The 27,078-nt window shown below is 38.4% G+C and overlaps 1 protein-coding gene, 3 long non-coding RNA genes and 1 pseudogene across 5 annotated transcripts; 3 read left to right on the forward strand and 2 right to left on the reverse strand.

Moving 5' to 3' along the window:
* Positions 1 to 6: 6 nt before the first annotated feature.
* LOC117239950 lies at positions 7 to 1,979 on the reverse strand. Its single transcript, XR_004494589.1, has 7 exons — positions 1,888 to 1,979; positions 1,758 to 1,814; positions 1,275 to 1,464; positions 915 to 1,198; positions 570 to 738; positions 339 to 511; positions 7 to 188 (listed from the first exon to the last, which is right to left on the reverse strand). It is a non-coding gene; the product is annotated as an uncharacterized LOC117239950 (long non-coding RNA).
* Positions 1,980 to 2,260: 281 nt separating this feature from the next.
* Positions 2,261 to 3,847, forward strand: LOC117239951. Of its 2 annotated transcripts, none has more exons than XR_004494590.1 (2): positions 2,261 to 2,892; positions 3,644 to 3,847. It is a non-coding gene; the product is annotated as an uncharacterized LOC117239951 (long non-coding RNA). The 2 variants fall into 2 exon arrangements; XR_004494591.1 differs by having other exon boundaries at positions 3,647 to 3,847.
* A 9,158-nt stretch (positions 3,848 to 13,005) lies between these two features.
* LOC117239948 lies at positions 13,006 to 13,320 on the forward strand. Its single transcript, XR_004494588.1, has 2 exons — positions 13,006 to 13,139; positions 13,290 to 13,320. It is a non-coding gene; the product is annotated as an uncharacterized LOC117239948 (long non-coding RNA).
* A 1,728-nt stretch (positions 13,321 to 15,048) lies between these two features.
* On the reverse strand, positions 15,049 to 21,684 carry LOC117239949 (annotated as a pseudogene).
* Positions 21,685 to 22,619: 935 nt separating this feature from the next.
* On the forward strand, positions 22,620 to 24,352 carry LOC117239947 (adrenodoxin-like protein 2, mitochondrial). The gene is made up of 4 exons (XM_033505778.1): positions 22,620 to 22,968; positions 23,384 to 23,496; positions 23,661 to 23,793; positions 24,161 to 24,352. The coding sequence occupies exons 1-4, from the start codon at positions 22,820 to 22,822 to the stop codon at positions 24,249 to 24,251; spliced, it is 486 nt and encodes a 161-aa protein (XP_033361669.1). The 5' UTR covers positions 22,620 to 22,819; the 3' UTR covers positions 24,252 to 24,352.
* The last annotated feature ends 2,726 nt before the right edge of the window (positions 24,353 to 27,078 follow it).

The raw sequence follows: 27,078 nt of genomic DNA on the forward strand, positions 1-27,078 counted from the left end.
GTTGTAGCCAGAAGAACTACATTAGAATTCTCATTAGACACTAATCCATCCAATCTAGAAAGAAGTTCTGATCCGAATCTCTTTGCAGGTTCAGACAATATACAGTCTCCTTTATTTGTGGCGATCCAGTCAATCTCGTCGATAAAAATAATTGTAGGCGAATGACTATAGGCAAGTTCAAATAAAACCTGTGCAGTTTAACAAATGTATTATTCATTAAATATTATATTCGAAATTCCTTAAATTCATTGCCTCATCACGAATATGATATCATTTCGTTTTCCAAACAACTCTATTTATATATAAATGACGAAAAATAAAATCAAATCTTTTTATACCTAGAATCTCTCCTTCATAGACAAAGGAACAAAGAGACTTACATAGACAAAGCAACTTACCCGTATATACTTCTCGGAATCGCCTCTCCATTTGCTGACCAATGAGCTGGCAGTTATGTTAAAAAAGGTGCAATGGCATTCTGTCGCGACTGCCTTCGCTAACTTCGTTTTCCCTGTTTTGTATATTTCTTGTAAACACGTACAGAAATGAAAAGAATACGAGTATCTTACCTGTACCAGGTGGGCCGTACAGCAAAATACCTTTCCAGGGGGAAAACGGGCCATCAAAAAAGATAGGATACTTAAGGGGATACACAACGGCCTCCTTAACAGCGGTTTTACATTCCTCTAGGCCTATAACGTCATCCCAATGTACATTTAATTTGCTTACTATGATCTCCTGTGATGATACAAAGATAAAATGGCGTCTTCTCTATATTAAGTAAGTGTTACGTAATTTGATATTTGAAGCGTTACTGAAATCACGTCATCGTCGATATACGTTGGACGGTTTATCGACGGGAATTTTATCGTTTAAAAGCTTTACGATATGTATATTAATCGAAAATAACTTACGCATGAGATGTCCTCAGCCTCGTAATTCCGGATTATCTGAATAAAGCTTTTCAATGCATTTCAATATCTTCGATTGCATGGATTGTTCCATTGGGACGTTAAATAGCTCTTCTGATGAACGTCGATCACTCTCATTGGGGAATATTGACGTCACTGTCACTGCGAGATTAATATGATTCGTATTGTCATCAGTTATCTTCTGCTGTAGATTCGTCTCTTTCACAGGCTCACTTCTCGCTTGTTTACTAACAGATTGGGCTTTTGTCTCAATACTTCTACAAACACTGGATCATATTGTAATACGATACGTTGAATACGCTTGAATACCGTTTAATATCGTTAAATAATTTAAATTCTTACGTTTTGCTTGCATTTGTCACTTCCCTCGTCATTTCCCTTCCAGTTATTTTCTTACACAATATGGGATATTTTTGAAATTTCATCTTGTAATAATTTTCATACTCTGCAACGATAATTTCCAAATCGATGTTGTCGCAAACCCGATGTTCGGGAGATAGACGAGCTTCCCGGAATAATACATCGCTAACGTCTATATACATAAAAAATGTAGTTTTTAATTAATTATAGTTTTTAACTAATTAAAAATATTTTTCGCAATGACTGAACACTATAAGATAACCATCAAACAACTGTTTTATCTCTAGGTAAGACAGGCAAAAGAATGTATTTACTATATAAATCCTCGAAGATAATTTCTTGTCTTTTGCTTTTTAATTTCCAATTTTTAGATGGATAAGAATAATTTGAATTTATACTTCATATATTTGTTTATAACTAGTTAATCTACATTATCGATTGAGTTATTCTTAACTACTGAATTACCGATGTCGAATTTTCAAATTTGGTTTCGCCTTCTCTTTCCATGATGTCCACTGATTTCTATTTCGATTGGTCACTGACACTATTCAAAAGAATTGGAACTAGGAATATATTTTAATTATAATATACTCACCCATTGTGTTCCAAATAATCACATACAAGGTATAATATGTTCCGATGACGTTCCGAAATACGACTCTCCTCCTAATATAATTATTTTTTAATTACAATAATATAAGGTTTTTCATGGAATTTTTTGTTACATTTGCGAATTCAACGAGTTACACATGATTTTTCATGAAACACGAACGTTAAAAATATTTGATACAGCCTAATTATAAAAATTGTTAGAAGCAAAAGTCATAGATACTATGTGCGAGTATCGCATGAAACGAACAGCTATTAAGAGAACTGCAGCAATATTACAAATCAAATAACAAAACACACTCGTCTGTGACGTGGAAATTCTAAATTCTAAAATCTAAAATCTAAAATCTAAAATCTAAAATCTAGAATATTCCTTACCTTTTTTCGCAGATTATAAAATATCTTATTCATACTACCTTGCATCGATAAATCACCGTTCATAGTGATACTTTCAAATCGCCTATCGTTTCTCAATGGATACGAGAATTTCCGTTTATTACTTTAAAAACAACCCGTCCATTACGTTTCTCTTAAAAAATTCTTTTAACTCCGTTGAAAACCGAGCATCAAACAAGAGACAAACGATTTGTTGTCGTGGAAATGTTTGGTTCACACATAAGCAACGCACAAATATAATGATAGAATAGCTGAGTGTGTGTACTGTATAGTAAGATGGATGCAACATGGAAATAGAAAGAGAACACCATGTATAGATACTTCCTGTCCTTGTTTAATCAGCATGCACACTAGTGGACACTGACGCTGCTCGTATACCGCTGTTACATATTTCCTGTACAAGTGCGCGTCATTAGACAAGGACGGAACATCCTCTCTCTACTTCTCTATCGCGTTTTTAGTTCGCTCACGCGCTCTGTACTTATATTTATTACATTTCCACCATAAGCAGCGGCCGTGCAGTGACTTACAAAAGTTCCGAACGGTTCCATCCTGGGCGGACGGTTAATTGCGTTCGGTACTTCGAGGCAGGAAGGTGAGTACAGAATCGCTCCTCTTAGTACTCTTATTAGAAGTGTTATCATCGAATATAAGTTTTTTCAATAAATTCTTATCGTTTTACAATCTTTCTAGAATACAATGACGTCAGCAATCGATCATTTTCGCGAATTTATTGTAAATTAATTGGGGGAATATCTGGAGTTCTTTATCGGTTTCGACTGTAAAATCAGCAACTATTCGAATTTTTCATTCATAATTGTGACATTTTCGACTCTTCCGTTGCCAAGACCCTCTTGAGAGATTTTTGGCACGTTCCATCACCCTTGTTAAACGAGTGCACATTGGTGGATATATTGATTTTAAAAACCAATACGTGTACGAGATTTATTATCCCACTGGGACAAAGAAATCCGTTTTATTCGCGAATTTTCCGTGTTTCTTCTTAATTTTCGTGAGTGTCTGGCGCGGAGCATTATTTGAATGAACTTTTCATCGTTCAGATTATATTTCGTTTAAAAAGATTGAAATTGATGTCGAGAAGAAATGAAACAAGGTGCTCGGGCATTCTTTCGTTTCCCGGGGAAAGAGAAATATGAAAAAAACGGTCGTTCTTCCTTCTGCCATTTTCGTCCATTACCAAAATGGCATGACCCAAGTGTCCCGGGCCCTGAATCAATCAAGCGAATTTTGAATAATTTTTGAATAATATCCAGTTAATAATTTGTGAAACAAATTAATTTCATTTTATTGTTGGAAACAAATTAGTTGGATTTTTCTTTCTTTAGCAGTTTTTGCCAGAGTTGACCTGACGTGCTACTTCAGTTTCCATCTTCGCTTCTCGAAACTTCCAACGTCCTTGGTGTTGGAGTCTCCTTGCCCAGGTGAGTACATAGCTTCTAGATACTCGTCGCTGTTCATCCTTACGAGCCTCTCGAGCTTTAGTTGTCAATTGTTATCGTTAAAGGAAGAGAAGCTCGCGACAGATGTTATCGAACAAATCGTTTATTCTCGAAAAGTTCGAACTTGTTCGTTGCGTTTGAATATATATGGACGGACGCCATTTTTCATGACATCATCATGATTTGTCATGTCGTGAGTATAGCTTCTGACTACCATATGTTTGTGATTTATGTGAAATTTGACCACTATACCGTGATAGAATAATATTTCCAATGAATTATAAATATTTTACATTGTGAATTATAAATATTTGTTACAAATTATATCGTACTTGAGGTGAAAATGAACCATATATCTGCTTATGGAATACGAGGTAGTAAATCATTCGAAACATAATAACGATTAATTAAGCACATATACAATAACGTTTACGAATGAATATTGCGAATTATTGTATGGCTTTAATGCGGTATTTAATGTTTTGATTGCGGTCTTTGAAATGGTATCATAGGTGCTGATATAATATCGCGCGAAAAAGGAAAGACCAGTGGTTAATATTGCAGGTGCACCAGTGCGTTGCGCTCGTCGAGGGTGGTTTTGACGCTGGTGCCGAGGAAAGACGCAGAACGTGTTCGATCGACCCGCGAACGTAGCCTTCTTTTTTTTTTTGTACGTGGAGAAATCCTCATGGACACTCCGCTGCTGCAATAATCGCGTAACAGCAGAGTAGTGTCGGACTCCTACCGACTAAAACTCCACGATGACCATCTTATGCGCGTGACAGGGGTGCTCCAGGAACCTCTTATGAATTAACTTCAGTTGCATCCCCTTCTCGCGTTCTCTTGTTCGAGCCGGCTATTGAGTGGGCGTTAGGGGGAGGTCGTTGCTCCTAGTGCTGTCACTTCTTCTGGTCGTAGTCCGTTGGGGTAGTGGCGGGGCGGCTCTGGGTCGTCTGACTGCCATCCTTCTCCATCGTCTTATCCTGCAGGGGTGAGAGTTTTTCTTTCTCTCCCTTTCCGCTCGCTCCTTCGCGAGCATAACTCGCTCGCAGAAGAGGCGGACGGCCTCGTATTCCTGTGACCCTCTCAACATCGCTTCCACAATCGCTGAGGGGGTCCACGTTTCTCCTATGGCGTGCCGCAGGGTGTAGCGGGGCAGCTCCCACGCCGGACAGAGCTCCAGGGTGTGCTGCGCTGTGTCCCTGCCCTCTCCGCAGTGGTGGCAGATGTCTGTCGTCTCTCGCCTTATTCTCTTCAGGAACTCGCCGAACACGCCGTGTCCGGGGAGTACTTGTGTCATCCTGAATGTGAGTGGGAGGCCGTGGCGGCTCCTCCATGCCTCCCAGTTTGGTAGGACCGCATCCGCGCCTCGGTGTTCGCTTCTCCCGTTGATCAGTTGGGATCGTCACAGGTTCCATGTGTCCTCCTCGGCGGTTCCTGTGTCGTTTGGAGCCGCCTGCTCGGTGGGGTCTTCTCCCGGGTGCCATTCTCTCCGGCGGGTGTATCTTTTTTGAGCGCCAGCGCCCGCAGCTCCCACGGGGGGGACGCGGCTAGGGTGGACGCCGACGCGTGAGACACCGTCCAGTATCCCCTAATGATTCTGATGGCGGTCACTCTGTGCAGCCTTCTTAGGAGCAGGATGCTGCGACGGCTTGCCATCAGGTCGTCCGCCCATACTGGGGCCCCGTACATCACTCGTGACCGAACGACGCCCTCGTAGAGTCGGCGCACCGCGTCTCCGGCCCCGCCGATGTTCGGTAGTAGGCCGCACAGGGCATTGGCAGCCGCTGACACCTTCGGGATCAGTGAGTCGAAGTGCGGCTCGAACGTCCACTGGCTGTCGATGGTGAGTCCCAGATACTTCATCTGTGACCCCATCCGGACGGTTTTACCTGCCATGTCTATGCATAGGCCGGGCGGTGGTGTCCCTCGCCTCTTCCTGTCAAAGAACCAGGTGGCCTCCGACTTCGCAGGGGAGACTCTCAGGCCCAGTTCGTTCACGGCACGGATCGCACAGGCCGTTGCGATTCCGCCAATGCGCAGCGTCTCGTGCCAGCCACGACCCTCGACCAGGATTAGGGTGTCGTCCGCATAGCATACTATGGCCGCGCCTGGGGGTAGTGGGCATCGTAGTACCTCGTCGTACGCAACGTTCCATAGCATGGGGCCCAGCACCGAGCCCTGCGGGACGCCACGCTCGACGGATCGCTTTTCCTCTCCTTCCTTACTGGCGTAACACACCCACCTGTCGTCGAGGTAGGCCCGGATCAATCGGACGAGGTAGTTGGGAACCTCGAAGTGCTCCAGGGCCGTCACTATCCTGTCCCATGGCATGGTGTTGAACGCGTTGACGATGTCCAGGGAAATCACCAGCGCCACGCCTTTCCGGGAGACCATGTCCTCCGCAATCGCTCGTACGCGTCTGACCGCGTCAATCGTCGAGCGCCCCTTCCGGAAGCCGTACTGGCTTTCGTGCAAACCTGGCACTTGGCCCGCTATGTGTCGTTCCAAGCGGGCGGCGACTACCCTCTCGAGTAGTTTGCCGACCTCGTCCAGTAGGCATATCGGCCGGTACGCTGACGGCGAGGTCGTCGGTCGGCCCTCCTTATGGAGCAGGACCAGCCTCGCTGTCCGCCACGCCCGGGGGTAGACTCCCTCCCTCAGGCATCTTGTGAAGAGGTGCCGAAGTCTGGGGGCCATGACCCCCATCACTTCCCCCCAGATCCGGCCAGGGATTCCGTCCGGGCCCGGTGCCACGTTGCGGGCGGTCATTCTTCTGGTTGCCTCCCATATCTCCTCCTCTGTGACTTCCCAGTCGTCCCTCCATTCCAGCGGTCGTGTCGTTTCCCGTGGCCGTTCCGCCGCTCTGTTTTCTTGTGGGGGAAAGAGCGTTCCGGTGATCCGCGTCAGCAGTGCAGGTTCTATTTCCGCCGTTATCAGGCGGCCCTTCGCGCGCAGTTTCCGTGTCACCGTCCTGTATGGCCTCCCCCATGGGTCCGACTCGACTGTCTCAACCAGTTCGGACCAGGCACGGTCCTTCGCTTTTTTAATTTCCCTCTGTAGCGAGCGCCGTTGCGCGCGGCACGTCCGGTAGCGCAAGGAGACTTCTTCTTCGTCGCGTCGTCGCCAGCGGCGGGCCCTTAGGTACTGTCTTCGGGCCCGGCCACATCTCGTCCTCAGTTCCGCGATGCCGGGGTTCCACCAGTAAACTGCTCTGCTTCGCACCGTGCCTGGTGTGGCTCGTGGCATGGATGCGTCGCAGATTGCTGTCATGGCTTGGCGGAGGTTCTCGGCCTCCTCTTCCACGTCTGCTTCGGTCGTCGTTGTCGAGGCCTCCCAGCTCCAAGCTGTTGCTATAGCAGCCGCCCGGAGTAGGTCTTCGTTCCTCTCCTTTATTTTCCATCTGGGTGGTGGGCGCGCGTGCCTCCCCCTCGGCGGGCCGCGCCCGTCGTTTGTCGTCGGCATTCCAGGTCCAGGTGCGTCCACCTCCATGAATATGTAGAGGTGGTCCGACAGCGTCTCGACCCCTTCGGCCACTCTCCAGCCTGAGATCCGCCTGAATGCCTCGGGGGAGGCCCATGTTATGTCAACAATGGAGCTCACTCTGCACATCACGCAGGTACTGGTCGAGCCCCTGTTCACTAGCAGAAGACCAAGTCCCGCGGCCCAGTTTGATAGCGTGCGGCCGCGCGCGTTGGTCCTGGCGTTCCCCCATTCCGTGGAGTGCGCGTTGAAGTCTCCCAGGACGAGCACTTGTCGGGGGAGTCGTCGCCTGACGCAGTCGCCAACTCCGTCCAGGAATTCTTCGAACGCTGCCCGTCCGCTGTTGGGTGACACGTACACCCCCACCACCATCATCCCCGCCCACTCGACCGCGGCGTACCCGTTGCCCCGTTCCAGCAGGGCTCCGTGGGCAAACGCCCCGGGCGTTGATGTCCAGGTGACGGCAACCATTCCGTCCGTGTCTCCGACCCACTCCGGGCCATCCAGAACTCTGTATGGTTCCGCCACCACCGCCAGGGCGACCGTGCTCTCCCGGATGGTTTGGTGGAGCAGGTCTTGTGCTCGCCTTGACCTTCCCAGGTTAGTCTGGAGGATGCGCATTCTCAGTTCCTTGGTGGCCTTTCCTTGTTCGTGGCTTCCTCCGTGCCTACCTCCTTGTTCGCGGGCTTAGGGTCGCTTTGCGGCGGGGAGCCTTTCTCGCTGCCTCTTGCAGCCGTGGATCCGCGGGCGGCTCCTTTCGTTCCCTTCTTCGAGGGGGCGCAGGCCGGTCCCCCCATCCTGTGCACCGACGGTGTTCCAAGCGCCTCGCAGAGCAGGCATTTCGGGCTCGCAGTAGTGCATGCTCTCGCCTGGTGCCCTGGTTCGCCGCATCTGAAGCACAGGTGCCCCTTGTCCTCCTTGGCGGTGCAGGTCTTCCCCGTTTGTCCTATCCCAAGGCACCTGTAGCACTGTAACGGTCTCCGTACGATGGCTTCGACCTTCGCCATCGACCAGCCTATGGCGACCTTTCCAGCCTGGGCCAGTTTCCTCACTGCACTGGCAGGACCTCGTATCCATACGGCGCCAAGTCCGTTCCGGGCGGGGCGGATTTCTCCCAGCCGGATGTCCTCCGGCTTGCAGCCGCTCTCCCTTGCCAGGGTGTTCTGGATTTCCGCCTTGGTGGCCGCTATGTCTATCAGGGACACCCTTGCCTCCCTATCCCCCTATTTCCCCCCACTGCGATGATCGCACTACATTTTTCCACGTCTCTATTCTATTCTCTGGATGATCTGAATTCTCGAGCAGTCGAGTGACGATTGATCTGTACAATTGATCGATTTCTTTTTACTACAGACATGCAAGAAATTCCGTGTTGGAGAGCGATATTGCGAGTTCGAGTGCCTGGACCATCTGAAGAACGTTACCGGAACTGGTATAGTTTATGTCGTTGATGATAAGAATTCCTCCACGACTCAGCGACAAGAGCTACTCTGGGTGATGAGCTTAATGATGCTGTTGCGGCTATTTTAATTTTTCAACGGGGATCCAGATGGCGCCGTTGACGAAATTCTTTCACTATAAACGTCAACGATCAACATCAGCCATCAGGGAACGAAGAAGGTACGCTGTAACGTGTCTGAGTAATTATACCTCGAGGAGTACATACAGTTATGTAATGAAGATTCGTATGTGAGTGTTTGTTTTCTTATTTCTTTTCCCTTTGTTTCATTTGAATGGATTTTTGTACTCAAAGAGCGAGGTAAGATTACGTCAGATACGTTTTTACATATGCTAAAAAAATGGAAAATGATGATGATGAATCAATGACACGTAGAAAATTATAATCTATTGTATTGCTGTTATCTAATGGTGTTGTAGTTGACTGTATGGTGGATGTATCTAATGGTGTTGTAGTTGACTGTATGTTGTTCAATATTGCTATGAAACTCTTCTGATTCATTGTCACTTATACGAAGGATGGAAGTATACGAAATTGATAAAATTATTAATAATATTTACGAAGAGAAAGTAAACTGTTGGACATATGACAAAATAATTCTATTTTAAATAAGAGACTGGTCAGCGTGGTTATTTTGTTTTCAAAATCAAACGAATTTAATGAATGTAATGGTAAGGAAGTAACTATAAGTGGCTGTTAAACTATTTTTATGCTTGAAAAGTAATTCGCAAAGTAATGTAAAGCAGTACTACTGAGTTGTACATAACCTCTTTCAGAATTTGTTCTTAACCTCTTGCTTCTAACTTCCTTAATTATACTCTTCAAACTTTTGACTACTTCGATGTTGTTACGAACAGAAACTGATAAAATATTAATCTTAAATATAGATTGAAATGAAAGCTTGTCACGTAAATATATATATATATATATATGTACTACTTACTCAAACTATGGATCACATAACCTATACAAAAAAAAAAATTATTGTACACTATAAAGCAAGAGGTTAAATCTTTAATCTGTTAAGAATTAAATTTTTTATTGTAACTGCGAAAATTATAAAAGTACCAAGCGAAGCAAGTACGGAATATAGGGATATAGGAAGCGACGGGGAACAGCAAGTAACTCCAACATCGAAATACTACAACGATTCCAATCGAAAACGCTAAGAGCCTTAATAGACACACCTTGGTATGTTACCAACGAAACCATCCATCGCGACCTCAAGATACCTACAGTCAAAGAGGAAATAGCAAAATATAGCGACAGATATAGCAAAAGGTCAAGAAACACCGAAACCACTAATCACTGGACTACTCGATACGACGGACCAGATTCGCAGGCTGAAGAGGCACTACCCGCTAGACCTAAACGTTAGATTCATTTAATTATCCAAATTAAGCATATGCACTTACTTATAATACTTATAAATTATACCTATCTATAATAAGTATTAACTTATTGTAAATAAACAGCCATGTCACTGCGCCACGCCAGAAAAATTACTGAAAATTCTCACGCGAGAATTGATTGTAATTCCAACAAATAAATAAAAAAAAAAGCTGTTGCTGTCCCCAAGCGCCAAAATACGTTCTGTCTACTATTTTATGTATCTCACAGAAGTATGTCTTGATTCATCATCTCCCATGCCATCCACCAACGTGTTCTTAACATGTTATCTCCTAGTAAAATATTGATGTTGAGTCAGATATCCAACTGAATAATCTTTTCGGTGTCTACTATAAGACATTTAAAACCAAGGCTCGTACACACGTGTGTGTCACGTAATTTTTGGGTTGGTCGGTGAAAATAAAATATAGTCGAGTCGTAACACAACTATTTACTTGGTTTTAATCAACCTTTATTATGAATTCACAATCACAATGTAACACGCACTGAATTAACATAAATCACAATTCACTCAACCACGTTATGTAAGACTTAGTTACAACAATACATTAAGTACGCGACTTATAAGAGACCGACATAGATATGTTGACTATTCTAAGGATACAGAATAAGTGAAGTTTTACTGACGATACTGTGTCTGAGGAAAGCTAGGGGTGGGTGTGTCTAAGGACACGGGACTATCGGATTTGTTGATGACAATTTTGGTTAAGGAAGTGAGGGCAGTAGACACCATCTCCGGTGGATAATAGGACGGTTGGTGGACCAGGAAGGGTTTTAGCCGCCCTCGCGAGAAAGTTGCCAACGGAACATACCAGATGTGGAGAAAACCAACTTTCTAAGCTAACACGTGGTAGACAATAAGCGTCAAGGGAAATTTAAGACAGGAAATACTCGCTTGGTCCGAAGGACCTTAACTATAAAAATGCCAAGGCCCCCTGGTGGGCACTTAAGACTATTGAGGGTGCGCGCCAAGGATATGCAGACATCTGGGTGCCATCCTGTCCGTGGTGTGTGGCCTGGTCTCTGATATGAATTGACGTTACATACCCCCTTCTTAGATTGATTTTGGTCCTCCAAAATCTCAGTGTTTCTGCGGATTGTCTCTAGGTCAATTGGCTTTTCCGGTAAGGTTGCTGTTTGCGTGTTGCCTAAGTATATTATAGTTATGAAGCCCGTCCACCATTGATAAAGCATACTGGAGTCGGTTTTCCTTCTAGGTACACTGTCTTTGATATGGCTTGCCCAGGTGATATGGTCGTTGCCGGTTGTAACAAAATAGTATTATTATTTAGTTTTAATCTGTTGTTGGAAAGATTGAATTTAAACTGTCGTAATACGGGGAAACCTAATATTCCATCTTCTATTAGCGGAAAATCATCATCTATTATATGAAAGTCTATCTTTTTGTCAAACAGATCTATAATGACGCGTTCGGAAGTTTCGAATTCAGAGTGTCCCATTGTGAATTTCTTCACAGGTACCAGTTCTGTTCTTGCTGTCCATTTTCGCTTGAGCAGGTTGATTCCTGCCCCTGAGTCGACAAGAAATGTTCGTTTCGGTTGTCCGGCTGGTCCAAGGAGCACTGTGGGTAGTTCTCCTGTAGTTGCATTGATCCTGATTCTTTCGTTTCCATCTGGACGAAGTTGATTGGGGGTGCTCGTTGTTGTAGGCCTGGTGTTCGAAAATTTGGACATTGGTTTGATCTGTGGCCAAAGCGTTGCACTTGAAACATTGTACCTGGGCTCGTTCTTCTAACGGTGCTCGTCGAAAGGCCGTTTTAGGTTGTTGGGCGAAACCATTTTGAATCGCTCTGGGCGGTGTGGACGTGAAATTTGCTACTGGTCGTGGTCGATTATCGGGGCGAATGGTCCGTTCCTTACGGGTTCTGTGCTCATGAAAGTATCTTTCGATTTCGATGGCGCGTTTCTCGGCTTCAATAAAATTCTGCGGCGGGTGGTCAGTAGTATTTGTCCTATTTCTAATTTTAATCCGCGAACAAAGTCCGTATCGAGTCTTTCAAGATTCTGTCGCTCACGGCGCGTCTGTTCATTTCATCTGGGTATTCATTAGTAATGCTGTGCTGTAATTCATTGTAGGCTCGTCTAAACCGAGTAATATAGCTCTGTACGCCTTCACTAACCCTTGTCCAGTGTCTCGTAATTGATCCTGGTTTTCACGGACCGAGGTTCGAGTCGCTAGGTTCTGTCGTAATGCTTGGTATAAGTGTGCGTATTCTGAAATGTGCACACTACGTGTAGCCATAGCACACCCCATTATAGTTTTCCTCTGTGGCATCATCGGGACGGGACGGGCATTCTTTTACGCGCTCCCGTCGACCAAAGAGTAACGTCTTTACGCTCAGCAATTATTTTTACGAATCAGACTTGGATTCAGCGAGAACGCCCATCTGTCATCCCGTTGGCCGCGGATTCGTTATTGAACCGGAGACAACTGTCACTAGTGTCGCGGACGTCTCACCGCCGTGGTAGATTGTCAAACCTGTGTTAATCATACCTGTGTCAATAAATCGTATCTTCGTTACACCGCAACGATGGCTACCTTCAATGAAGACTCCTCAAACACCGACAACCCTATCCCAATGTCATTCCGACATATATATCCACCGAAAATGCGCTCTTGTAGACAAACGCTCGATTCGTGCCATAGCTTTTAAAGCTTGTCGCATCTCAATCCGTTGGAAAAAGTTTTTCCTGTAGCATATTTTATTTTTACGAACCAACAAGGTCTTTGTTTATTTCCTTCTGCTTTTGCTCCAATTTCCCCATTGTTTTTTCAAGGATAGTATTTCAGAGCCACTAGTCAAGTATATTGTAACAATAAACGTACGTTTCGGAAACATTTTGTGCTGTGAAACAGAATACAATCATTGTGGATCGCCACAAATAAAGGAGACTGTATATTGTCTGAACCTGCAAAGAGATTCAGATCAGAACTTCTTTCTAGATTGGATGGATTAGTGTCTAATGAGAATTCTAATGTAGTTCTTCTAGCTACAACTAATTCCCCTTGGTACGTATATCACGTTATTTCAATGTTTTCTAAGTAGAAAATATCGTAATATTTCTCCAAATTCCAAATATGTTATTGTGTTGTTTGAAGTATTCCTTCATTATTATTAGTATAATAGAACGATAATATTTATTGTAAATATGTTATTAGGGGCATTGATGCAGCTTTACTCAGGCGTCTCGAAAAGCAAATATACGTATCATAACCCAATGAAGTTGCTCGACTTGGTATATTCAAATTATACGTTAGCAACCACTTATTAGAAAATACAGATATTGTAAACCACATAGTAAAATGTACTGAAAGATATTCTTGTGCAGATATAAAATTGCTTTGTAAGCAAGCGTGGCTACTAGAAATAAGCCCGATATGGAGGAGACTTGAAAAGAAAGAAACACCTGTTACCACTTTGAAATATGAATTAAAAAGTTATGAAATATTAGCAAAATTGTTAAAAAAAATGTCACCTACAGTTATGCAAATAGATAAATATGATACGTGGAACAAATAAATACGCAATCGTAAGGACAGATATTGAAAAATATAAATAAATGCATTATCGTTCGAGAAATCATTCGCATGTGTGTGCATGTGTGTATGCGCGCATGTGTGTGCGCGCATGTGTGTCATGTGTGTCATGTGTGTGCGCGTGTGTGCGCGCACGCGCTATAGGCTAAGTTTAAAATGTTCGGTTGTATTATATCCTTGTATTATATATGTCGGAGATGAAAGGAAAACCGGAGCCTTCCCTTTGCAATTTTGAGGAAGCCTTCTAATGCTTTAGCCTAGATTTTATCATAACTGTAATTAAGCAATTGTCATTTGTAATTGTTTGATATTTGTGAAAGCGAAAGTGGGTTCGAGATGACAACTGGTCGCCGAACGTAGCCACGGTCACGGGATAAACGTTTTGCCTGACGAAGGTGTGGATCGGTTGTATTGTTCTCCCTAGAAATCACATAGAATTGTACTTTAGAGATGTCGATATAATGGGACACACGTTGTATTAGGAATCAATCTCCAGACAGAAACTGCCTAGCAACGGCGTTTGAATTTTTCTCGATGTTTCCAAAGAGTATACAACAAACTTTTGACAGAAATTGCCTAGCAACAACGATTGGAACCTTCTCGATGTTTCCAGCGAGCATATAACAAACAAATGCAGTCGTATAGCGAAAAAGATTTTCATCAGATATTCATTCGTGTGATCGCCTTGGAAAGTGATACATCGAGCAATTTACCGAGTGTCTTAGCAATCGTATTTTTTTGTGTTTAAAATTATTCTACGCATAGTAAAAAGTTATCCCGTTGACCGTGGATTCGTTTGAACCCAGGAACATTGTTAATAGCGTTAATTAAATTCATTATTCGTTAAATTTATTATTCGTAAAACATATTATTCGTTACTCTTATTATTCGTTAAACTTATTATTCTTTAATCTAATCATTAGTTAAACTTATCATTTGTTAATCTTATCATTCATTAAACTCAATATTCATAATATTTTGCAAAATCTTGTATATTCGCGTAAATATAATCTCTGTTTCGTAAAACAATGGCTAATTATTCGTTCCTCTTATTGTTCGTTAAACTTATTAATCTTTAATCTAATTATTAGTTAAACTTATCGTTTGTTAATCTTATTATTTATTAAACTCATTATTCATAATATTTTGTAAAATCTTGTTTATTCGCGTAAATATATTCTCTGTTTCGTAAAACAATGGCTAATTCAAACGAAGGATCATTACGCGCCTTAAATCCTAATGATAACCCGACATATATATGTGAGTGTATTTTATCAAAAATATGTTTTTTATGTTTTCTTATCTTAGTAATTATTTTTAAAAAAGTTTTAAAGTCTTATATGAAAATAAAGCTGTTCTTTATTTCAAATAATTGAAGTAAATAAATACAATGAGTTTTATATTTTATTATATCTTATATTATTGTTATATTGTTATTGAAAAAATTGATATAATCAACAGTTCTTCCTGTTCTCTTGATTGTTTCTTGCTCGTTTCAAACCATGATAATAACCTACAAAAGAAATAACATAGTCCATTGAAAATTTAATATACAATAAAATACTTATATGAAATAATTACCTGTGTAATATACCATGTAACCACTAATATACCATGACATCAACATACTTGAAAGTGCGTCTGTATCATTATCTGGTAATCTAGTACATTTTATTAAAATTTCGTATTTTTTTCCAAATAAAATGTTAAACTTATTCCAAATTACTTATTAATATTAGAAGTATTCAGCATTCCATTAGAATTTTTAAATTGTACTTACTTGGCCATTAATTGTGGTGGTAAAGGAGGTGCAGGTGGCATTATATCAGTCATCGAATTGAAAGATGGTCCCGGTATGAAGTGATGTTTATACGCATTTGCTTCTTCAGAGTCACAATCCATTTTTCTACATTATATTTTTTCGAATTTACATTTGTAGAAAAATTAGTCTCACAAGTCTCATCGTTCTCTTCATTGAATTTCTCTTCCAAAGCTTTCTTTTGTTGTGCTATTTGACTTTGCAAACCTTCTGATTCTAAAAGAGAACTCAACTCGACTTTCTGTGTATTACCATAGCCTAAACACAGAGTAAAAGAAATTTTTGTCATTTAATAGAATGACTGAGTGCCATTCGGTTACTGTCCTTACAGGCAATGTATTAGAATTTCCCGTGCATAAATGTATATGTATAAATGTTTGCCTTGATATATGTAGTAATAATCACTCGTCTAATGAGGAGAATTATATTCCAAGCAGCTAATAATGAACAATAAGTAATATGCATGTTTATGGTTCATGACCCTATATCCCACGGGTCTCCCCATAGACATTGACAGGTACTCCTGCCCAGTTAAGGACCTGCTGAATGACACTGTGATAGACTATGCGAAAGCCTTTACTTCATATATATATGTATTTTTAGTACATTTCTTAATTGACATAACCATCATGCTAAAGGTATTACCTACAAATTTTACAACACACGTACTGTTGAGGTTATTCGGTGTGTAAACAGAGAAAACACGTGGATAAATTGTAAGGTAGAAAATATATTTAAATAGAAGTGTAATAAGTAAAAATACAATTTGAGCTGGTCCAGATCCGCACGCTAGCTGTGTTACCTAATAACTGAAAACCCCGAAGCCAACGTCGCCTGTCTACTGTTTATGGCCTGACTTCGTCGCAGTCTTTTGTCTACACGCTGTCGATGGCTTCAGTGCTTGAGAAAACGAAAAAAGACCAGATGTAGAGTTTTCTTAGAAGTGGTAACCACTTCAACACCCTCCCTAAAACTCTACATCCCTACAAACAATTATCTCAAATTTACACATTATCTCTTAATATTTTCTAACTCTTGTCGTAAATATCTGAAAATTAATTTGTCAATGCCTTCTCAAGTACATTTGCCAGCCGCCTTTCTCTTTTCCATACAAATTAATTTATTACACAAAAAAAAACTAGAAGACTAAACAGATCATGTAGAGTTTTTCCTCTTTTTTTTTTGAGAAGTAATATTCACTTCGACACCCTCTCTAAAAGCTCTACATGTTTACAAACAATTACATCTTAATATCTTTTTTACTTTTCAAACCTAACTTTTTCCTTAAATATTCAAATCCTCGGTTTTGGCAACGCCTTTGTACATATATCTGCCAATTGCTCTTCGCTTGTTACATACGTTATATCAATTTCGCCTCTATTGTATAAATCTCGCAAGAAATGATATCTTATGTCAATATGCTTACTTCTTTGATGGAATTCTGGATTCTTAATTAATTTCACGGCACTAGTATTGTCTACACATAGCATATACTTAAGGATCTCTAATTTACATTCAAGAAATATTTTCTTTAACCACATAATTTCTTTCGCTCCTGAGGCTGCACTGACATATTCAGCTTCGGTCGTAGATAGAGCTATACATTGTTGTCGCTTACTTTGCCATGTGATGGCCGCATTCGCATACTTACATACAACGCCTGATGTCGACTTTCTTGTTTCTTTGTCGCCTGCATAGTCAGCGTCGCTAAAGGTTTCGAGACTGCCTGCTTTTGTATATAAGAGTCCCATGTCTGCGGTCCCTTTTATGTAGCGCAAAATTCGTTTGACTAATTTCCATTGATACTGGTTTGGATTCTCTAAGTGTCTCGCCGCTATATTTATTGCAAAACTAATATCTGGCCTACTTACGGTTTGTAAAAACATTACGTTCCCTACGGCTTCTCTGTATGGTGCGTTACAATCATTATCGCCTATGTTACTTTCGTTCCAATTAGTCTCGATAGGTGTAGAAACACTGTTTGCCTCATTCATATTAACTTTTTCCAATATGTTTTCGATATACCTACTCTGATGAATGAATATTGAACCATCTTCTAACCTATTAATTTCAAGTTCAAGAAAACTCTTTACTTCTTTCGAACTCGTAATTTTGAATTCTTTATTTAAATCATCGAAGAATTTATCAATTAAAGATTCGTCTGAAGCTGCTACCAGTCCATCGTCTACGTATATGGTCATCAACATTAATTTGTCGTCTTTTGTATAAATATAAAACCAAGGATCTGCGTTACTCTGATAAAATTTTAAGTTCGAGATAAATTTTGTGAAACTTTCCGTCCAACATCTTGGAGACTGCTTTAAGCCATATAGGCTTTTTAGCAATTTACAAACCCGATTTGTACCATCATCATAACCTTTAGGTTGTTTCATATAAATATCTTCTTTCAGACTTCCGTATAAGAATGCGGTTTTAATGTCGAACTGTCCGAGGTGTAAATTATTTTTGGCTGCAATACTGAGCATTAATCTAATTGTGTCACACCGAGCAACGGGACTATATGTTTCCTTATAATCTATGCCTTCTTTCTGTGAACACCCTTTTATTACAAGTCGCGCTTTGTATCGTTCCGAGTTGTCCGGATTTAGCTTTATCGTTAAAGCCCACCTATTGCTAAGTACCTTCTGATCTTTAGGTTTTTCTACAAGTATCCACGTCTTATTTTCATGGTGCGATTTCATTTCATCATTCATAGCTGTTTCCCATAACTCTTTCTTTTCGGATCTCATCGCTTCATTAAAATCCACCGGTAATTTTTCCGCCACGTACGTTACTGGGTTACCATAAAAATCGGTTCGTTTGATCTTATCTCTATCTCTCAATTGTCTCACATTGTCGCTAGTTCCATGGGGTTGTTTTTCATGTTCACTCTCTGCACTTTCATACGTACATGCTCTATCGCTCTGCGCACTCACATCTTCGCGCTCGACAATTTTCGGTAAACTTAATTTTACGAATTTCGCATTTTCTAGTTCAGGCTTAAATATTACGTCACGGCTTAATATTACATTTTTTACTGTTGGCGCGTACACTCGATACCCTCGTTCGTCATCTAAATAGCCTACCAAATATCCTTTGTTAGCCTTTTTGTCAAGTTTTGTCCTTTTCTCCGCAGGTATGTGAGCAAAGCACTCAGTACCGAAAACCCTAAACTTTTCTAAATTCGGCGGTTTCCCGTACCACAGTTCATATGGTGTTTTCTTATCTTGTCTTGTCGGCCCCGTCTTATTTATGACATATACTGCTGTGTTCATGGCTTCGGCCCATAAGAACAGCGGTAGATTTGGTTTCGAATATAGCATCGACCGACCTGCCTCTACTATTGTTCTATTTTCCCTTTCTGCGACACCATTCTGTTCAGGAGAGTATGGGACGTTAATCGTGTGCCTCATTCCCTGACTTCTTAAAAATTCTTTGACTTCTTTATTTTGGAATTCTTTCCCTCCATCACTATGAATTTCTTTAATTTTATCCTTAAATTGATTTTCAACTTCTAGGCAAAAGGTTTTTAGTTTTTCAATTACTTCTGACTTACGTCGTAAGAAGTAAATCTTTGTGAATTTTGAAAAATCATCTTTAAATGTCAGAAAATATAGTTTCTTGCCCAATGACTCGACTTCCATAGGTCCACATAATCCGTATAAATAATTTCGCGAGGTTTAGTCGCCCGATTGATTTTCTCGTGAAAACTCGATCTATGCTGTTTCCCGTACGCGCAACCTTCACAGAAAAAGTTATTATCCTCTACAACTTTCATATTTGAATTCTTTAAGAATTCTTTAACATGTCTGATGTTCTGATGACATAGCCGTTCGTGCCATAACTGCAATGTGTCTGCGTTTGACTCCGCTCTATTGCTAAAATTACAAACTGACGGTATGATAACTCGCATATCTACTTTATACAAATTTCCGATAACAGAACCTCTTGCTATTATTTTCTGATTTTGTAAAAATATGCAATTGGTCCCTTCCTTTGAAATATAAAAATCTATGCCCCTGCTTGCGACAGATCTAATCGAAAACAGATTTCTTTTCATACCTGGTACGTATAGAACATCGTTCATTGTACATGTTACCCATTTGCCGTCCACAAAAGTCTCTACTCTGATTTTTCCTTTGCCGCACGCATCCATGAACGGACCATCGCCGATCTCTATCTTCACCGTGTTATCGAATTCTTCGAAAACGCTGAACCATTCCCGTCGTCCTGTCATGTGATCCGTAGCTCCTGAGTCGATTATCCAAACATCAGCGTTTGCCGTTTGTATCGCTGAGGTACTTACTAATAGACCAATTCCGCTGTGATCCCGATTTTGGTTTCTAGGTTCCTGGTTGTCTCTATTGTTGCTTCTTTTGTTATTTTTAAAACAGTTTTTGCTGGTGTGGCCTTTCCTTTTTGCATATAAAGCATCTAAAGCAATCCTTCTTTAGATGGCCAACTTTTCCACAGTTAAAGCAACTTGGTCCTTGTTTCTCGTATTCACGTTTACTTGACTGCTTCTGCTGTTCCCTTTTATAATTATTACCTTTTGTTACCGGTGCCACCGATGTTTCCTGGTCGTCTTTCTTCCATCTAATTTCTTCCGTCATCAGCCTGGTACTAAGCCTGTCTAAGGTCTTCTTTTCTTCTTCCACGGAATCCCACGCACTGTGAAAATGATCGAATTTGTTTGGTAACACTGATAAAATGCGTGTTATCAGCATTTTGTCGTCAATTTCACTCCCAAGGACTTTCATCTTCGCCGCTATGAGTTCCAACTTTGATAGGCTGTAAGAGACATTTTCAGATTCTTCCCATTTAAAATCGAAGCACTGCTTCTGGACCATATTTAAATTCTCATCCTCATGACTTCATGTCATATACTGTATTCAGCTTTTTCCACATTTCATGTGCTGTCGTGCAACATAAAAGAAGATCCAACGGTTTCTTTCCTACTGAGGTCACGATTAATTTTCTCGCTAATCGATCTGCTTTCAAAAATCTTCCACGAGCGATTTCTTTCTCCGCGCTGTTACCTGGATGACACAAATTCCCTTCATACACGTTGATCAGGTCGTCATCTTCCTCCAAAAGTGTACGCATAACAAAACGCCACTGGAGCCAATTTTCTTCGCCGCGTAACATCTCGACCTTCGCACTTGCTGATTCCATTTTAGCACTATCCCTTATTTTACTAAGCACAACACATTAACAATTTATTCATTTCACGTTGCTACCTTGCAATTTACAGCCCTGGGCCCATAACCTGTTGAGGTTATTCGGTGTGTAAACAGAGAAAATACGCGGATAAATTGTAAGGTAGAAAATATATTTAAATAGAAGTGTAATAAGTAAAAATACAATTTGAGCTGGTCCAGATCCGCACGCTAGCTGTGTTACCTAATAACTGAAAAAACCCGAAGCCAACGTCGCCTGTCTACTGTTTATGGCCTGACTTCGTCGCAGTCTTTTGTCTACGCGCTGTCGATGGCTTCAGTGCTTGAGAAAACTAAGAAAGACCAGATGTAGAGTTTTCTTAGAAGTGGTAACCACTTCAACACGTGCCATTGTTTTCGTAAATTTTTGATATTATAGCTTCATAAATTTCTCCATCCTCTGAGTATATTGCACGATAAGGTGCTCCTATGATCCATTTCTATAGAGAAAAGATGTGTATACGAATAAATATAAGTAAATAGCAAAATAAAATAATTTGCTTCTTAATCAATATATTTAATAATATTCTGTATCAAATTTGTAATATTCTATCAAAATCACAACCTTGTGTAATTTACTTGCGTGTTTAGGCTGCTTAAGATTTTGTAGGTTTTCTTTCGGTTGAGAATTTCCAACATCCATTCCCATTCGCTTGATAACTTCTTTTGCTAAATATATTGCTTTATCATATGCTTCTATTAATGCACTATCATCCCAAACATTATCATTGGCTGTGTCTGTATCCTTTTGAGATAGCAAATTATACGTTATTAATATTGATACAAGTATTTTATTATCAAACTATTGCAAATTATCATATATGTCATTTTTCAAAAATTGACCAAAAGGTAGTGGATACTGTTAATTACTATTATGCTAAGATCTTCTACTAAAATAATGTTAAAACCATTACGTTTCCATTACCATACATACGTTTCCATTTCCTCGTATAAAAAGAACATTCATATCATCTGCCATTTTAAAATAACATCATTTAAATATTGAATTTGCTTCTGAAATATTAATTTGTCTCATTTCTTTAACTCTAACACATTGTAAACAATGATGACATTATACCAACTATAATACTAAAAATCTATTCCCCATTCATTCGAAAGATTATTTTTTGAAGCAAGGTTAACATTGAATGTTCCCAAACTTCCATAACTGTATTTTACTTTCTTTACAATATCTAACAATATATTAGAATACTATAAAAAAATATTGTATGCACAAGAAACTGTTTATAGCGAAATAGAAAAAGAATTAATCACATATTATAACTAAAACGAGATTGTTAAGTAGATTATATTATACTGCATATGCGTTAGTGTTTCAGCTGGTAAATATAGTTTTTATATCTGAAGATAAATAAGATTTAATTCTATAAAATTGCATAATGAATTATACATATATCTATTACTATTCGTATTTCCCCTTAGTTGTATGTTGTCAATAACATCAATCACGAACATATAAATAAATATAGAAGAAACCGTTCGGCAATGGAAAGGGAAAAATGAACATGGAAGACAAGAAAGTTTTCTTCATATTTAGCGTATGCGTGATACGCTTTGAATGTCTCAGATAAAGATAAAGATACTCTGCTCATTTCTATTTGTTCCGCAGAACGAGAAATTTGTTGTCTTTCATAGTGGTTTTTACGATTCAATTTTTGGGCAGTTTTCCCTAGCGAGTGTCGGTCCCTGTTTGATATAACCAGACCGTAATTTATACAGATATGTATTATAGATATATATTTGTAAAACTGAAATCAGATGAAATAAATGTTGCCTGAGGGTTTAAACGTTTAATAAAAACAATATTTCATTTGGAAAAAATGTAAGATATGTAAAATTACACATTGATCATTTTGCTGGTCTTGTATCATAAAACGTGTGGCCCAAAGAGCACGTGTCCGGTAGAGATACGTCACTTGTGTTAGGAATCGTTTTATAACCTATCACAGTAAAGGAACGTCCCAGTATAGCAGCCGAAGAATGCCGTGGAAGTTTTTGTACAAAGTACAATTGATCTACAATTGATATTTTCCGCAATACTTATCTGGTGTTCGGTCAGGGTGTCCCATACTCATGATATTTATGACAGTGGAATGGCGTTAGTAAATCAATTACAAAAATTTTCGAGATCAATTCTCGGTATTGCATCAAATTATTCAAAATATACAAGCAACACAACGTTGCCCTTTTTGCAGGCAACAGGAGGAATATCGACCACGCAACCACTTTCAGAAAAACAAGAGTAAGTGATACAAATTTTCTTGTGCTTTCCTTCTTTTTTTAATAGAATTTCAGTACTTACCTTCCAATATAAAATTGGTGTCAAAATAGTAATGCTAATAATAATGTCTAAGAAATTTTTCTCTTTGTAGGAGTATAACATCTAGAAAAATAACATAGTATTAATAGAATAGTATTAATAAGTACAACATTGACAGTGAACAACTAAAAATATAACACTGTTATAAATATATGATATACGAATTTTATTTATGTATTATTAAGACAAGTATATCTTATTTTTAAATTATTCCTATTATCATAAGTGATACATATAATTAAGGTATAATTAAGAGAAGATTAATTGAAGAAACACAAAAAATAAAGAAAATAATTATATTGAGATAATTTTTATCTTTCATAAGTATTATTTTCAGAGTAAATATAACGTTTGTTAAAGCAAGTGGAGAGAGAATCAAAGCAAAAGGGAAAGTTGGAGATACTATATTAGACATAGTAGTAAATAATGAAATTGATTTAGATGGATATGGTATGTTTTAAAGAAGCATAATTTACTTAATTTAAAATAAATAATTTTGAGGTAGAAAATATTTGAAAATTTTAATTTTTATCAAGTTTAATATTCTTATTATTTTTAACTTTTGATACTTTATTATATAAGTATGTTGTAATATTAAAATATAATTGATATAGGTGCTTGTGAAGGAACATTAACTTGTAGTACGTGCCATTTAATCTTTTCGAAAGAAGTTTATGATGCACTTCCTGACAAACCAACAGATGAACAATTAGACATGTTGGATTTAGCATATGAATTAACAGATACGTTAGTTCATAATAATCGGTATCAAATCATTCACATTATTAATTCTATTACCTTTTAATATTTTATAAAGTGAATTTTTCTATTTAAATTTATGTAAAAACAGGTTAGTATTGGGTACTTCGAAATCTGCATCTCAATGTAGAATTTCAAATCGCTATCTCTGAATACTACGAAACTGAAATTATAATAAATTTTCATAGTTTTTTATTTACGACCCTATAATCATTACAAATCTATGTTTGAATTAGCATATTTACAATGTTGATTTTCAAATGGATAAATAGAAATCTTATTGTGTATTAGTATTAATTTGTATAGCAATAAATATATTTATTGACATATTCAGTTATATAATATTTAATTTCAGGTCACGGCTAGGCTGTCAAATAGTAATGTCTAAGGAACTAGATGGAATTGAGGTAAGAGTTCCATCAACAATTAATGATGCAAGAGCATAACTGAAATTATCTATAGGTTTTTGAAACTTTGTATACAATGTTATACATCTCTTGTTAAAAAACCCTTGTTATAATTATTAAAATATTGGTATTAAAAAAATATAATAAAGAATCTTGTGTTTAAATGTGAAGCTTATATATATACATATGTTATAGTATAATTGCAATTTTGATATTTGTACATTGCCATTGTGAAAAGCCTATCCAATTATGAAGAAAATATATCTTTTATTTTTAATATACAGGGTGTCAATTTTAAAACGTTCATCTAAATTATTTTCGTTACTATTAAAGATAAGAAGAAAGTACTAAGGAAGACTTAAATGGTTTTAAGATGTGTACTTGGTTATGATAAAAAAGACTCTTGTGGAATAAATTTTGCAACTTCTGAAAGATTAGATAAAAGCTTAGAACCTAAAAAATAATTTGAAATGAATTTCGTTTAGATATACTGTTTGATTTCTTAGCTATGGGCAAGTTTAAAAGATCATCAAACTCATGGTCAACAAAACAACAGAAATGTACATGCAATGCTTTTCCGTTTCACAACAAGTTATCTGACACTATCATCATTTTCGTGGCACATGCAACATTATCGATTCAGTATAGTAATGTTTTGGATTAAAACAAATGTCTCGACATTGGAGCAAAATATTTCAACCTTTAAGGACTAAAATTAAAACTTATGAGTTTGTTTATAATTTTAATAGATTTTATTAATATTGTGTTTACTGGTTTATTACTTACAAGAAAGTTTGTAAAAGACTGAAGTTTTACGTAAAAAGTACAAATATTCTTTCAACAAAATTAGTCAAATCACATCATTATTTATACATATTGTATATAAATAAAATATGCGGATATATTACTTTACTCTAGAATTAAAATTCAATAATATTGAAGAATCTTATTTATTCAGATTTTGTACATTATCGCTTCTAACCTCGGATAATAGAACAACAAATTAAATATTTTTAAACAAAACAACTTTGTTCCTTTGTTTGATTTCCCTTGCTCGCGTTTCTTAACTACTTAGATATAAAATACTTACGTTTTCGAAAATTCATACTTCACAAGCTACTAAATGCTTTATCTGTTCAGAATAATTTATTGTTTTCTTAACTAGGTACATACCAAATACATCTATTAAGTTGGTATTTCTCATAATTACCAGTACATAAAGCTAAAACACTTTTGTACTATGCTTGTTATACATGGATCTAACAAATAATTTAACTTGTGTATTGTCGTTTGTATATTTTGTTACGTGTAAAATATTCTATTTCTACACTACTTATAAGTTCGATAAAGTGTACATTACACATCGTGAAATTTACATATTTTCACTTGGTTACCCTGCCCAATTCGAATATAATTCAGAACGTATGTGCTATATTTATATATTCTGCATTTGTTTTGTATATTATGTACACTGATCTGATCTTTGTAAACGCGAGTTTTACGATATTAATGAGAAATTTGCCAATTTAATGGAAGTTGTTAATTTTTTCTGGAACGTTTCACGTTAGCAGACATGTTTCTTAAGTTACAGTCGAAAAGTGTTTTTATGTAAAAGAATAGGAATGATCAAGTTATTTTAAGATGACAAGATATTTCACGTCTTCTATTTAAATATAGCGTTAAATTTTAATTCCATCAATTCGTATATACTCATACATCGAATTTCCTTTTCTCATGTCATTTCTTTTCTTTCATTTCACATTTAATTACAAAGATAAAGTGTAAGTACGTTCCTCATAAAATTAATATCAAATGTCGCAAAATATACAAAAGTAAACTAAGAAGAGGGGTACATATTATTACACAAACTGTCGTTCATATTGCATATGTACATATGCAGTATAAAAACAATACTTTTTAGTTCTTAATCTCCTGTTTAAATAATCCTAATATCTAAATTTGTATCGGTCATTGATTCGATATAACTGCGTTTATTGGAAGTAATTAAGCTATAGCCTGCGCACAAGAGAAGAAGGAACAAACACGTATAGTATACACGCTTAAATAACAAAATGAAGTCAGTTTACGTTCAATGTGAACTTGATCAAAGTTCCAGTCTCGAATTATAGAGTTTCTTACTATCAGTTTACAAAATTCGATATTACGATTATGTACCGTATTTGAAAAACATAAAATGCTTTGTTCAATTTTAAATAAAACTAATATTTATCAAAGCGAATACGAAAAAAATGTTATCATCAAACTCAATTTTCAATTATCAAACTTAATCCAGCACAAATACAAATGTTATTCGTGCTTTTTTACTTTTACTACTTTTCAACTCTCTATAGTTCGAGATTTGAGTTCCGCTAACTTTCTTCCTACTGCGCATGCGCAACAGGAAAACTTGAATTACACGTAATAGTCAAAAATTCGAAAATCTTATCCTTTCGTGGCAGCGAAAGTAACCTAGGACTAGAGGTTCCATAACATTAATAATAATAAGGCAATAATATTAATATTAATAATAATGTAATCGAGTACTACTAACAATATTAATAATAATAATAATAATAATAGTATGGTAATGGCAAGATACACGCGGGTATAAATTAATCATTCCTTTCGTAATATCTACGACGTCTTCGGGATATTCTTTAGAAATTACTTTATTTCTGGTCAATATTCATTAACGAGCAACTTTTCTCTCTGTTTCTTATCACGATTTTTTCACTTCATCACAATTGTACCGTTAGAAATTATTCAAAACATTGTTAAAATGTCCATGAAATATATGCAATTGCCGTATTGAATAAGCGAGTAATGAAGTTGCTGTTTCACTGAATAAAGGTGAAATCTCCAATGC

The sequence above is a fragment of the Bombus vosnesenskii genome, unplaced genomic scaffold (assembly GCF_011952255.1).
Source record: "Bombus vosnesenskii isolate JDL3184/JDL3185 unplaced genomic scaffold, Bvos_JDL3184-5_v1.1 scf7180000014503, whole genome shotgun sequence".
Taxonomy (NCBI): Eukaryota; Metazoa; Arthropoda; class Insecta; order Hymenoptera; family Apidae; genus Bombus; species Bombus vosnesenskii.